Source organism: Nothobranchius furzeri, chromosome 3 (genome assembly GCF_043380555.1).
Source record: "Nothobranchius furzeri strain GRZ-AD chromosome 3, NfurGRZ-RIMD1, whole genome shotgun sequence".
NCBI classification, from domain to species: Eukaryota; Metazoa; Chordata; class Actinopteri; order Cyprinodontiformes; family Nothobranchiidae; genus Nothobranchius; species Nothobranchius furzeri.
This window is the reverse complement of record NC_091743.1, coordinates 50,368,859-50,382,736: the sequence shown is the minus strand read 5'-3', so window position 1 is coordinate 50,382,736 and position 13,878 is coordinate 50,368,859. Positions and strand designations below refer to the sequence as shown.

Sequence of the window (13,878 nt, the reverse complement as noted above, 5' to 3'; positions counted from 1 at the left end):
CACCCTACGGAGGAAACTCATTTCGGCCGCTTGTATCCGCGATCTCGTTCTTTCGGTCATTACCCAAAGCTCATGACCATAGGTGAGGATTGGGACGTAGATCAACCGGTAAATCGAGAGCCTGGCTTTCTGGCTCAGCTCCCTCTTCCCCACGACAGATCGGCTCAGCGTCCGCATCACTGCAGACGCCGAACCAATCCGCCTGTCGATCTCCCGATCCCTCCTACCCTCACTCGTGAACAAGACCCCGAGATACTTAAACTCCTCCACTTGAGGTAGGACCTCTCCCCCGACCCGGAGGTGGCAAGCCACCCTTTTCCGGTCGAGAACCATGGTCTCAGATTTGGAGGTGCTGATCCTCATCCCAGCCGCTTCACATTCGGCCGCGAACCTACCCAGCAAGAGCTGAAGGTCAGAGCTGGATGAAGCTAGGAGGACCACATCATCCGCAAAAAGCAGAGACGAGATTCTCCTGCCACCAAACTCGACACACTCCACACCACGGCTGCGCCTAGAAATTCTGTCCATAAATGTAATGAACAGAACCGGTGACAAAGGGCAGCCCTGGCGGAGTCCAACCCTCACCGGGAACAGGTCTGACTTACTACCGGCTATGCGGACCAAACTCACGCTCCTCTGGTAAAGGGACTGAATGGCCCTTAACAGAAAGCCACCCACCCCATACTCCTGGAGCGTCCCCCACAGGGTGTCCCTGGGGACACGGTCATAAGCCTTCTCCAAATCCACAAAGCACATGTGGATTGGTTGGGCAAACTCCCATGCCCCCTCCATCACCCTTGCAAGGGTATAGAGCTGGTCCACAGTTCCACGGCCAGGACGAAAACCACATTGCTCCTCCTCTATCTGAGATTCAACTATCGATCGGACCCTCCTCTCCGGTACCTTGGCGTAGACCTTTCCAGGGAGGCTGAGGAGTGTGATCCCCCTATAGTTGGAACACACCCTCAGGTCACCCTTCTTAAAGATGGGGACCACCACCCCGGTCTGCCACTCCCTAGGAACTGCCCCCGATGACCACGCAATGTTGTAGAGACGTGTCAACCATGACAGCCCTACAACATCCATAGCCTTGAGATACCCAGGACGAACCTCATCCGCCCCCGGGGCTCCGCCGCTGTGTAGTTGTTTGACTACCTCAGCAACTTCTGCCCCCGAGATCGGACAGTCCATCCCCAGGCCTCCCAGCTCTGGTTCCTCCTCGGAATGCGCATTGGTGGGATTGAGGAGCTCCTCAAAGTATTCCTTCCACCGTCCGACTATAGCCTCAGTTGACGTCAGCAGCTCCCCATCCCCACTGTAAACAGTGTGAGCGAGTTGCTGCCTTCCTCTCCTGAGGCGCCGGACAGTTTGCCAGAACCTCTTTGGAGCCGATCGATAGTCTTTCTCCATGGCCTCACCAAACTCCTCCCACGCCCGAGATTTTGCCTCGGCAACTGCCACTGCTGCACCCCGCTTGGCTATCCGGTACCTGTCTGCTGCCTCCAGAGACCCACAGACCAGCCACGCCCTGTAGGCCTCCTTCTTCAGCCTGACGGCTCCCCGAACCTCTGGTGTCCACCAGCGGGTACGGGGGTTGCCACCACGACTGGCACCGGCCACCTTACGACCACAGCTAGCAACAGCCGCCTCGACAATCGCAGAGTGGAACAAGGCCCACTCGGACTCAATGTCCCCCACTGCTCTCGGGACGTGGTCAAAGCTCTGCCGGAGGTGGGAGTTGAAGACCGTCTTGACAGGTTCTTCTGCCAGGCGTTCCCAGCAGACCCTCACTATGCGTTTGGGTCTGCCAGGTCTACGCGGCATGTTCCCTTGCCATCTGATCCAACTCACCACCAGGTGGTGATCAGTTGACAGCTCCGCCCCTCTCTTCACTCGGGTGTCCAAAACATACGGCCGCAGGTCAGATGATACGACTACAAAATCTATCATCGACCTTGTTGAGAGTTTTAATGTTTAAAATCTGTTAGATCGTTACTGACAGCAGCTACATTTAAGTCTCACTTTCTGTTCTGACTGAATGCTTCTGCAGCATGGAGGTGTAGTTCTCAGCCATCCTGGACATGATCATCCTGAGAGTTTTAGCTGAAAACAGCTGGATGTTTCTGGATATGTTGGAGACATTTAGCCTCTCATCCCAGAGGCTTCTTCCACACTTTGGTTGTGGTCAAAAACAAACAAACTGGTTGTGCTGCAAGTCTTTTTCTTTTTTCTCTCCAAAACATGATTTTGTCTAAATGAAGGTGATGCTATCGTTCATAGAATTAGAATTCATGTTGAAGTTAAGATTAGCTGGCTCATGTAAAACATGTCATGTCTTCAAAGAATCAGAATCGGGAATCGATAGGAACCAGAATCGAAACGAGGAATTGGAATCGGAATCGTTCAAAATCAAATGATGCCCAACCCTATTCTGAACCACCTGTAGACGTTCAGGGAGGTTCTGCTCAGACACGTGAAAAGAGAGTTGCAGTAGTCTAAGCGTGAGGAGATGAAGGTGTGGATAACGGTCTCAAGTTCAGAGCGTGACAGAATGGGACTCAGCTTAGCAATGTTCCTGAGATGAAAGAAGGAAGAGCGAACAAGAGAACTGGCTTGAGAATCCAGGGTGAGATCTGGGTCAAAGGTCACACCAAGATTCCTGACAGAAGGTTTGGTGTGGGAAGCAAGCTGACCAAGAGAGTCTCTGACTTTGGGAACCAGCTTGCCTGGGGCACAGATGAGGATCTCAGTTTTATCTTCATTCAGCTGAAGAAAGCTCCCAGCCATCCAGGTTTTGATAGAGTCTAAGCAGGTGTGTAACAGCTGCAGCTTAGACATCTCATGGGGCTTAACCCTTTGATGCATGAATTATGAAATCTTCAACCATGATTTTTTTAACAATTTTTTCATTTGTCTTTAGGTGTGAATGAAACAAATTTCAACAACTATTTTTTGTAAAAATTTTATTATTTACAAATAATTTATTACATGTCCACTTCAGTGGACAGCGTGCATTCTGAGCATGAAATATGTTGGCATGGCTTACTGAAGTCCAAATGGAGGGGCTCAAATGCAATAAAGTCTTCAACAGCTGTGCTTAATAGCAAAAACAAATAAATAACAATTTTGAGTACCTGTCCACTGTAGTGACCATTATGCATCAAAGGGTTAAAGGAGATGTACAGTTGGATGTCATCTGCATAAAGATGGTAGGAGATTCCTTTGAAGGAGCTCAGGATGTGCTGAAGAGGAAGCAGATAGAGGAGGTAGAGCAGATGCCCCAGCACAGAACCTTGTGGCACACCATGGGTAAGAAAGGTGGTGGAGGACCTAAATTTGGAGACAGCCACAGAAAAGAAGCGCTCAGAGAGATAAGAGGAGAACCACTCCAGCAGATCCTGATAGGCCTACCCAGTCTCTCAGCCTCTCCAGTAGCAAGTGATGGTCAACAGTGTCAAAGGCTGCAGTCAGGTCCAGCAGGACCAGAACAGAACAGTCCCCTGCATCACTGTGAGTCAGAAGGTCATTAGAGGCCCTAAGAAACTAAAAACCCCAATATACTCATCAGCCTTTAACTGAATTGTTTCTTATCATGCATCATATCCACTGTAACTTTGTCTTCTCCTTTAGCTCTAAGCTATAATTCTATCTATGTGTATTTTAATTTGTGTTTTTATGTTGTTTTCATATAATGTCCTGATATTTGTAAAGCGCATTAAATTGCCTCTGTGTTTGAAATGTGCTCTATAAATAAAGCTGCCTTGCCTTGCCTTGCATGCCCTCTTGGTAGGAGTCCTCCGGGTTAACCCAGGACATGTTGGAGGAATCTCCAGACTGGCCAGGGAACGCCTTGACGTGCTACTGGTGGAGCAGGTGGAAGTTGCTGGGTAAACAGTTTGGATCTCTCTGCTGAGGCTCCTAACGCCGAGATCCACAAAGCTGGGTTGTTTAATGACATGCTCTGATGCTTCACTTTAGAATTTGATGATAAATCCAAATTAATGCTTTTGTTTCAATGATGTACAAAAGACTATTGTTTTGTTTTGGTTTTTCACGACTGATGCTTTAGAACTGAGATATGATCCTGATTTCTTGCAATATTTAATCAAATATGTTTTTTCCATCAGACGAAAATAAAAATTTAGCAACACTCAAGAGTATTTGGACACTAAAAACCCACTTATTGAAGTGCGTTCTTGATCGGCTGTAACCTCACTGTTGCAGCTGCTGCAGTTTGGTTTTCCTGTTCAGCAATTTAATAAATATGAATACAAATGGACAATAACTGAAAATGTGGCAAATAGTGGAAAATTATTTATCAGGCTGATGAATCCACCCACCTCTATCTCCAGTATCTAAACAGGCCCCAAACACGCCAACTTTTAAAACACAGTTTTTATTAAGACTTTAGTTTAGTTTGGCCTAATTTGTTCTAAAAACAAGATAATTGTTGTTCAACAGTGTAATCTTTAATGTCAGGGACATGCATAATAGATGTGAGTCTTGGGATACATTTTTTATTCTTTGCCTCTTTAATTAAGCTTTCTTAAGTATTCTGCTGTTTGTAAAAATGAAACAAGTTTGAACACGTTGCAAACATTTAGGTTCTGTATTTTAGTGCTAAAACTCTGCATTAGTCCATCAGTCATTTATTGCTATATCTAGGTTTAGGTTTCAAAATTTAACGCAAAATGTGCCTTTTTGATGGGTAAAGGGGTTTAAATTAGCTGAAATTGAAATGGTATACACAGGACTAAGGTTGAAAATGTGCTTTTTGAAGATCAGATTAGATGCAGAAAGGAGAAAGGACCAATGAGGGTGAGGCCGGAGGCTTGGTCAGAGACAGGCTGGGTTCCGAACTTTGAGGGAATCAGGACTCATAAAACAATAATTCTGGAATGCTGTTCAGGAAGTCAGAAAACCTGATGATTGTGCAGAGGAGTAGAGCTGCGTTCGTGGAGGAAGGACTCTGCTGTTAGCAGGAGCCTGGCGTTTCCTGATTAGAGAAAACAAGACTGAGGAACAACACAGAACCAGTATAATTCATGACTGATGTAGGATGTTCACAGGTTTACTGAAAGATCAGACGGTGTAGTTTTGATGTTCAACAACTTGGCTCTGACCACAACAAAGCAGAGTCAGAGAAACTTTAGAGGATGTGATGTGGGTTTCAGATACGTTACAAGGTTAAAAACTCCGACTAGATTATCCTCATTCATTCCCCAGTCGAGCTGCTCCTCCCCCTGCATGTTTTCCAGTCCTTTTCCACACCTGCAGCCAGAGATGGGAATAGCAAAGACTGGCTGTTTTCATCCCAGGAGATGAATCATCCTGGGAATGTGATGTCTGAGGCCTTGTGTCCCTGTTGCGTAGGCCTGTAGCACGGTTTTCACAATGGACTGAGTCAATCACAGCCACCTTTTCTGTTGTGGCAGTAGTTGTAAAATCACACTTGTTTTGTGTTTTTATTTATTTTGAACTTAAGAAAAACTCAATTCAATGTTTAATTTTATGTTTCATGAGTGATAAGCAGTAAGTGTGCCATGAAGTCCCCTGGTTGTTTTTTTTCCCAGCAGTAAAGTTCTGCTGCAGATGGTCTTCTCAGTCTGTGGCTCAGATGCCCGTCTATCCTCCCTTGGCTTCTCTGTCCCTTCTCTACCATTTCTAACTACGCTTGTGGGGTAGGAGTTTACTCCATCATTTACAAAAATGAATGGCTTCACTTCACTACACACACACAAACATGACTTTCCTAAGAATTCCCAGTGTATTTGTGTGTGTGTCAGTGTGGGGAACGTGGATTTTGTCCATCTGTCATACTGGAAATCCTCAGAGAGATACCAACAACACTACATGAGGACTGTGTGTGTGTGTGTGTGTGTGTGTGTGTGTGTGTGTGTGTGTGTGTGTGTGTGTGTGTGTGTGTGTGTGTGTGTGTGTGTGTGTGTGTGTGTGTGTGTGTGTGTGTGTGTGTGTGTGTGTGTGTGTGTGTGTGTGTGTGTGTGTGTGTGTGTGTACTTGCACGTGCAAAAATTCAAAAGTTTTAGAGCTGCAGCTCATGAATGACAGCCTGAGGTCACTTCATCTGACCGGGATTGTATTCCACACCCCGCATTCGTCTGAATCTACTTCTAAATCGAAACAACCGGCAAGAACGATGACAATACGGTCATCGGATTGTTCAGTGAGCGCACAAAACGCATCAGAGAATGAATGTAGCTCTGTATTTCATGGTCCCTCATCAACTTTAGAACAGGACAGCATCTGAAGCCAAATTTGAACCTCCCTCCGGCCTGGCACCGACCCAGGGGAGACAGAGGTGATGTTGACCATGTGTCCCTCCACTAACCATCTCATTGACGGAGCCAACTTCTGAGTAAAACTGACACCCTCCTTCGCGTCCACCCCACACTCCTTTAACCCTTTCCTAAACCCTGGTGTTAGGCCCCCTGTCGTGCATGCTCATTGGCTGACCGCCTTCAGGCGTCCCCTTTTCCATAGCTCCATTGTCTGGCCCCATAAGCAGCTTTGTTTCTGCATGTGCAGCTGGGATAGCCCGCTCAGCCATTAGCTGCAACACGCTAAAGGGAGCGCGCGATAATATAATTACAAAACAAAAGTCAGGTGGCTCACGAGATCTGCAACGAGAGAGCCCATTGGGGGAGATGCGAGGACACGCTGGCGGGTGGCCGGCTATAATTTGATTATAAAGTTGTGTGAGTGACAAAAGAAACAATTGAATTTTTTTTCACCACAATGGGATTTAATTTGATTCCACGAGGGGCTTTAAAAAGAGAGCAGTCTGAAAAGAGAGAAGATTTACTCTTCTAATTTCTAATCGCCAGCTCAGAAAACGTAATATTTTGTGACAAAATAATGAAATAAAATTCCTCTCCGGGTTGACGTTGTTGTCCCGCTGCTGAGACACCAAGACTGCTTGTGAGGCCAAAATTAGTGAATCGCTGTAGGTTGGAGTTTTCCTGCAAACTAACCAGTCATGTGCTCTTTTTTGCTGCATGAATGCACACAGACCAGTGGACAATAGGATCAGTGGCAGATCCATCTCCTGTAATACTTTCTTTAAACAGGGCAGCAAGTGTGTCCCCCTGTTCTGTCGGCAGACCCGAATTCATCCTGTTAGTCACCCTAGATGAGTGAAAGAGTAAAATAAACCCCCATCCCAGCTGGTCACATGTGAGCGCACGCACACACACACACACACACACACACACACACACACACAGCTTTATGGACAGCTGATAGGAGCAGGTTTAGCTGGTGCTACTGTTCACAGCAGGTCAAGCAGAATGAAATCGGTTTATGCCTGTTTTTTTGTTTCTTTATTTCATAAGTTCATCCCTGTTTTAAGTTTTGTTTTTCATGCAACTATTAGAAATGCACACATGCTCTCATGACTGAGAGTTTTGTGTCCTCCCAGAGTGTGTAAATGCCCATTGTTTTGCCCCATTAGGTGCAGTTTTCATCATGTCCCTGGAGGAGTGCTGCATTCTTATGCTGTGTGAGACTGAAGGGTTTCGCAGCTGAGTAATCAACACTCTGATTGGTGACCGTCATCTTCAGAGCATCAGAAAACACAAAATAAACTTTATGTGATACTGGTCCAAATATTGTGTGGCCTAGTTTATGAGGTCAAAAAATTAAATGTCATTTTACCAAAAAATGGATGTCAACCGTCTCCTTTCATGCCTCTTGTTATGTTTTTAATGAAGGAGTTTTTGTTCAAATCTTAAAAGTAAGATGGCCTGTTTGAACTCAAAGGGACTCTCAGTTACTAAAGTATCAAATTGTATCTCACTATCTTTAAATATCACAGTTAAAACTATTTCTTGAAGGATCAAGGACATTACTGGCTGCCATCAAACGGTAAAATATAGAAGATTAATAGCCAGAGGTGTGGTCTCGAGTCACATGACTTGGACTCGAGTCATTATTTTTAATGACTTCTTATTTGACTTGATAAAATTTATAAAGACTTACAACTTGACTCAGAGTTGAACACCAATGACTCGCGACTTGAATCAACTTGCATCTGTTGACTTGGTGATGACTTGAGCATACTTGATATTTTAGCACAACAGTGGCACGACGTGGACAAAAATCATTAATCGTTCTTCCTTCTGGGTTCGATCTTGTACTGCTAAATGCAGCAGCACTTTGTTTATAATCAGCTTCTGCTTGTTTCAGCAAATAAATGAAGCTTTAAGAAGCTTTATTTCTGGAATTCATTTATTATAACTGTCATTAAATTGAAGTTTGACAGATAACTTGATTATGACTTGAAAATTCAAGGTTAAGAACTTGGACTTGACTTGGACTTCCACATCACTGACTTTGGACTTCACTTGGACTTGGTTGTCTTTGACTTGGACTTGACTTGAGACTTGATTGGAAAGTCTTGTAACTTACTTGTGACTTGCAAAGCAGTGACTTGGTCACACCTCTGTTAATAGCTCATAAAAGGACCCAGTGTGACGTTTTAATATTTTCTGCAAGCAAAATAAAAAAAAAACATCCTGTGTAAGAAGAAATGCCTTTTCACGAATGAGGTTTTAAAACTTGGCCAGCATCGACACATCCGTCATTAGAAGTTATTTATAAAGTGTAAAACAAAGGCAACTTAAGATGAATTGGACCTTTAAGTGTCCAATTCAATAAATTGAGCAAAAGATTACTTTAGAGAAGGAAAAGAGTTGTTTTAAATTTATTTAATTTAGAGCTTAGTGGGAATATTAACATTTGCAGTTAAGTTACATAGAAGTCAGTTATTTGTAAGCAATGTATGGGCAAAGCTTATAAAATCATAACCATATAAAATCCTATAAAAACTATTTTCGCAGTAGTATTAAACATTAATTAGGAATGTTTGGTATAAACTAATAATTTTTGTTTTTTTAACCGTAGAAAATGGTCATTCTGAATGTTAAAGACTTTTTAGAAAAAATCAGGAGGTGATTCTTTACAAATATGAACACCAGTCATGTTCGTTGATCCAAACCGTTACAGATTTTCTTTCAGAAGATGAAAATACTTTGTGTCTGTCTAATTAATTCAATACATTGAAACAGGGTAAGCAGAGCCGATGAACTTCTTTCCATCCCCGTAGGAAGAGTTGTTCCATGTGTACGTCTGTATGATGAGCTGCTGTCCTCCCAGGCTTAGGTAACAACTGAAAAAAGAAAAGACTGAAATCAGAGCAGCTTATGCAAAAACACACTCAGGATTCATGAGATGTTTTAACTTTTATTAAAATGAACTAATTCTAACAAGCTATTTCACTTTGCTATTTGCAAAACTACATTTGGCAGATTTTTTATTTTTAGTTTTGACCATAAGAGGGAAGTTTGTTGTCAATTTGTAAATTCACAGCTTAAAACCAACCCAAAGTGTGGTGGTGCAAATGCAAATACCGTAGTACTGCTTGATTTCATCACATTCACTTACTGTTTCCCGGGCCGAGCGATGTAGCAGAGGCTGTAGATGGCCAAATCAAACTCAGGGCTGCAGCCAATAACTGCAGAGCCAACTTGCTTGTAGTAGCCATCCCACATGAACTGCAGCCCCATCACATCGGGATACGAGGTCCACTGTGAGGAATAAAACAAGAGGTAATCAGGACAGTGGTGCACTAAACATCAAATAAATCTGCGTGTTGATGACACTCACTGGCCCGTCAAAGCTGTGACTGTAGTAGTTCAGCTTTCCACTTTTCTCGAGAAGATAAAATTGGATCCAGTTGTGGAAACCAGACACTTTTCCTCCTTTGATCTCTCCTAAAAGAATTTAGTTATATTATAGCTGGGGTATGCAGTTTAACATTTTTAAAGTCACTTTAAAAATCCTTCAATTGACTTTCTGACCCGGTTGCATGATATAAAGTAGGTCATCTTTCATATTTTATGTTTCAACAAGTCCCTCCCCTGGCCTCTACAGCAAAACAAAGAATTTACACAGCCTAGAGTACTGACTAATTGAATTGTGTATCCAAGAGAGGGAGCTGTCAATAAACGGGAATGTGTCCCAGTTCCCAGCATGCACTGCGGGCTGATGAAGACGCCTTTTCAGCTAGCACACCAACCTAGCTTGAATGCTAAAGTTTCAGGATGTTTTTCACTGCCTTTGTGTTTGACTTCCTGTCTGGCTCCATCTGAACTGCAGAGTTTGACGTTTTGGAAGCGTAAAGAATAGACTTGAAACATAATGATAGCATCTCTTCTGGGACGCGTCCAGAACATTTCACTTAGCTGCCGGTAGAAAGGACCCTGTCTACTAAATGCCGCATGATACGTTTCACAGGCATTTTGTACCACTTTTAGGTCCAGTTAGAATCTAGTGTGTCTGTGCAGGAACATATCAAAAACATTAGTTGTTTGTTCGTGAGACGTATGAGGCGAGGTTTTCAGCTCCTTCCAGAAGGAGAGGGGGAGCAGGGTCAGAAGTTCACTTTTTTTTAATTTCCTCCTCCTCTCCTTGATGATATCACACTACATACCCCATATTTAATAACCTCAAATAATGTATTTGTTTGCAATGAATTAAATTCGTTTGTGTGCAAACCTGCAAAGATGTGTTCAAAACCACTGGAATCCAGCTTGTTGTTGTTGCGTGAGTACAGCCCGAACCACATCATCTTTAGGTCCTGAACAAACTCTTCTTCTGATGTATAAACTCCTTCAAACACAGAATGTACCCCATCAGAAACACACACACATACAAAACCCTTGGGTCAAAAATAACCCGGGTTAACCAAGTCACGGGTTTAGAGGGACCAATCACTTTTCTGAGTTGATTTAACCCAATTATTTGGTTTTTTTTCATCAACCCAAATTTTGGGTTGTTTCGTTGATACATGGATAACCCATTTTACGGGTTAAAATAACCCAACCTTTAGACTAAGAGCCACATTTGCTAGCTAGCAAGTTAGCAACCCTCGTGTACTAATGGTGGGCAAGTGAACGTCAGTAGTGGTTCGGTGGCAAATGTTTAAGCTAGTGTTTAAGCTAGTGTTGGCCACCACACAAGGTGAAGACGAATGAAAGGAATGCCAATGTAAAGAAAATAGTGACAAAAAGTAAGACAAAAAGCACTCTGACAACTTTTCTCGCTCAATGACTGTAAACTGCTCACTTTTGTTTCCCGCCTAAGCTTCCTCCTTTTCTGGTTTTCTCATTGTTTGACCAGCAAATTTCAAAGAGTACTCCTGCCACCTACTGGAGTGGGAACCTAACCCAATTATTAGGTTAACCTACTCAGAGACATACAGTCCAGTCAAAAACCCAGAAATTGGGTTAACAGATATGCTATAACCCAATATACGGGTACAGCTCTGAATATTCAACCCAGAAAACAACCCAACATGAATAACCCAGTAATTGGGCTGAAGAAATAACCCAACTGTTAGTGAGCAGGCTCAGGCATTATTTATGACTGATGTAATGAGCTCTGATTCAGTGTCACGGCTCTGTTACCTTTGGTGTTGAGGAAAGCAAACAGCTCTCTGCCCAGCTCTGTGTTTAGCATGGTTTCCTTGATGAATGTCTCCTGCTCGGCAAGCTGCTGAGAGCTGAAGTCTTCCACCTGGCCTGTCATCCTGTTGTAGTTGTCCAGCAAAGCCAGAAGAGCAGCATAGGTAGGTTTGGAGAAGACAGCGTCTTCATCCAGGTGAAGGTAGAGGCTGAAAGCATAATTAAAACAAACAGATCAGAAAGAGGAGGATCTAAGTTAGCGAGCAGAAAGCTGCGATCTCACGGCTCAGAGGAGAGGTCGTTCTGGGAGCCGGTCTGGGAGTCTGGCACCAGAGCTTGAGGGTTAATGGTCAGCTCTGATGATGAAGCTCTGTTTGAATCCATGGAGTAAAGAGTTTCAGAGAGAGCCTTGATCTCAGCATCAGTGATCTTGTTTCCAACATTTCCTCCATCAGCTAAAGAACATGATACAGTCACAGATCTATTTAAATTGAAGATATTTAAAGAAATGTGACACAATGATTTAAAAGCACTATAACTCAGTAGTACTAATGTTTAATACTACTCTAACACTTACTCGTGGGGTGCCTGCTTGATAATATATACAAACATATAGACTGCTCTAATTTTATTTTGCGCGGGTGACAGCTCTACGCTTCAATAGAGATTGTCAAAACAATAAGAGCAATGCCTGTTTGTCTTAAAAAGATCTGCTGGGAAACAGCGACATCTGCTGGAGATCAATCAAACAAGCAACAGCAATTAAAAAAAGGTTTTTGCTTTTATTAAAATAGAAATATGTCAACTTTTATACGTCATTATTAGATTTTATGCATTTTAAGAGCATCCAATCTGCTATAATAATCTCCTAAATTTAAATAAATATCAACTCGAATTAGTTTGTTCTAAAGTATGTGTAGGCTTTTGGTTCTAAACCAAATTCTAGCAGAGATAGGTATGGCAGCTTTATTTATATACCACATTTCATACACAGAAGCAATTCAATGAGCTTTCCAGGTGCAACAACATAAAACATTCAAATCAACATGGCAATATTATAAAGTCTAAGTTAAACACACACACACAAATAAAATTAGACGTAAGAAATAAAATGAACCCCGTGACCCTACGTGGACAAGCGGGTTCAGAAAATGGATGGATGGATGAAATAAAATAAAAATGTCTCAAATTATATATATATATATATATATATATATATATATATATATATATATATATATATATATATATGTACTTAATACAGAAGTGTAACTAATTTCAGGAAGATGGAAATGAATTTAGCTCGTCCGGACATCTGCCGTCTGTAGCTGTGTCACCTGTGGTTCTTCACGGCTTTGTTTGTGCAGCTTTCTCACCAAATCCACCAGAAAAACGAGATGTTTAGATTTTTGAGCCAAATTACAGTAAAAGTAATGTTGTATATTTATTGGCACCCCTCAAATTTTTAAGATATCAAACTATGCCATGGTAGTACAGCTTTTCATAGAGAGAGAGAAAAAGAAGCATGCTTTAAGCTGTTTTTGTTGGCTTTACTCTGAGTCATAAATAACCAAAAATCAAAAAAAAAATTGAAGTCATTAAGGTACATTTACTCAGTAAGTTATATTGTTTTCTACACATGTGTGCATGCATTTATTTTAAGGGTGTTGTTGCTCACCTTTACATAATTCAGCATAGTCTGAGCAGCAGTCATTGTACCTCTCACACACAGGGTTGCACTGACAGGTGAAATTACTGTTTGTTCCAAATCCACATCGACCCTCACAGGAATCCAAGCTGTCTGGAAACCAACCGGACACATTCGTATTCATAATACATCATAGCAAACATGTCATGATGAAAACTGAAGGTTAAAATATCTTACTGCTTTCCCCCTGGTAGAAAAGGGTTACGTAAAGCACAAGGACAGCAATGACTTTCATCTTGGATTAGTAGGAGTCTGAAATAAGGTGTGCTGACTGTTATCATGGTCTTCTTTTTATAGCCGCTTCTACTAGACCAATCCAGACACGGCCACATGAACCCAGCCCCGTCACGGTCTTGTTTTCTGACATGAAAGGGTCTGTGTCTGGACCAGATTTGACTTCACAGTCATTCTGCAGTTTGCTAGTACAACAATCTGTGGTGATGGATGGTTGTTCAAATAACTTACTGACTGTGATGAAAACTGCTTATTATTAAGTGGGTTTTATGCATAATGAAGGTTTTGTTAAATCATGAGTAAAATATACCCCTTTTGTTGTTTTCTTTAATACAGAGTAGAGCATGAATTAACACTTGTCTTATTTATTCAGCCAATGTGACCAGATGTTGTGTTTCTCAGAGTCCACGCAACACAAAAGCATGAAGTTCTCACTTGAAAGTCCCTGATCAC

General features: G+C 42.5%; 1 protein-coding gene across 2 annotated transcripts; it reads right to left on the bottom strand.

Annotated features, from left to right (window-relative positions):
* Positions 1-8,370: 8,370 nt before the first annotated feature.
* On the bottom strand, positions 8,371-13,478 carry endou (endonuclease, polyU-specific). 2 transcript variants are annotated; one of them, XM_070549285.1, is made up of 9 exons: positions 13,369-13,478; positions 13,162-13,284; positions 11,767-11,938; positions 11,487-11,692; positions 10,576-10,689; positions 9,685-9,791; positions 9,463-9,605; positions 9,077-9,187; positions 8,371-8,507 (listed from the first exon to the last, which is right to left on the bottom strand). In XM_070549285.1, exons 1-9 carry the CDS (start codon positions 13,424-13,426, stop codon positions 8,498-8,500), a joined length of 1,044 nt encoding a protein of 347 aa, XP_070405386.1. In that variant the 5' UTR covers positions 13,427-13,478; the 3' UTR covers positions 8,371-8,497. The 2 variants fall into 2 exon arrangements, with proteins under 2 accessions (XP_070405386.1, XP_015815108.1); XM_015959622.3 differs by lacking the exon at positions 8,371-8,507 and having other exon boundaries at positions 8,712-9,187.
* Between the last annotated feature and the right edge of the window lie 400 nt (positions 13,479-13,878).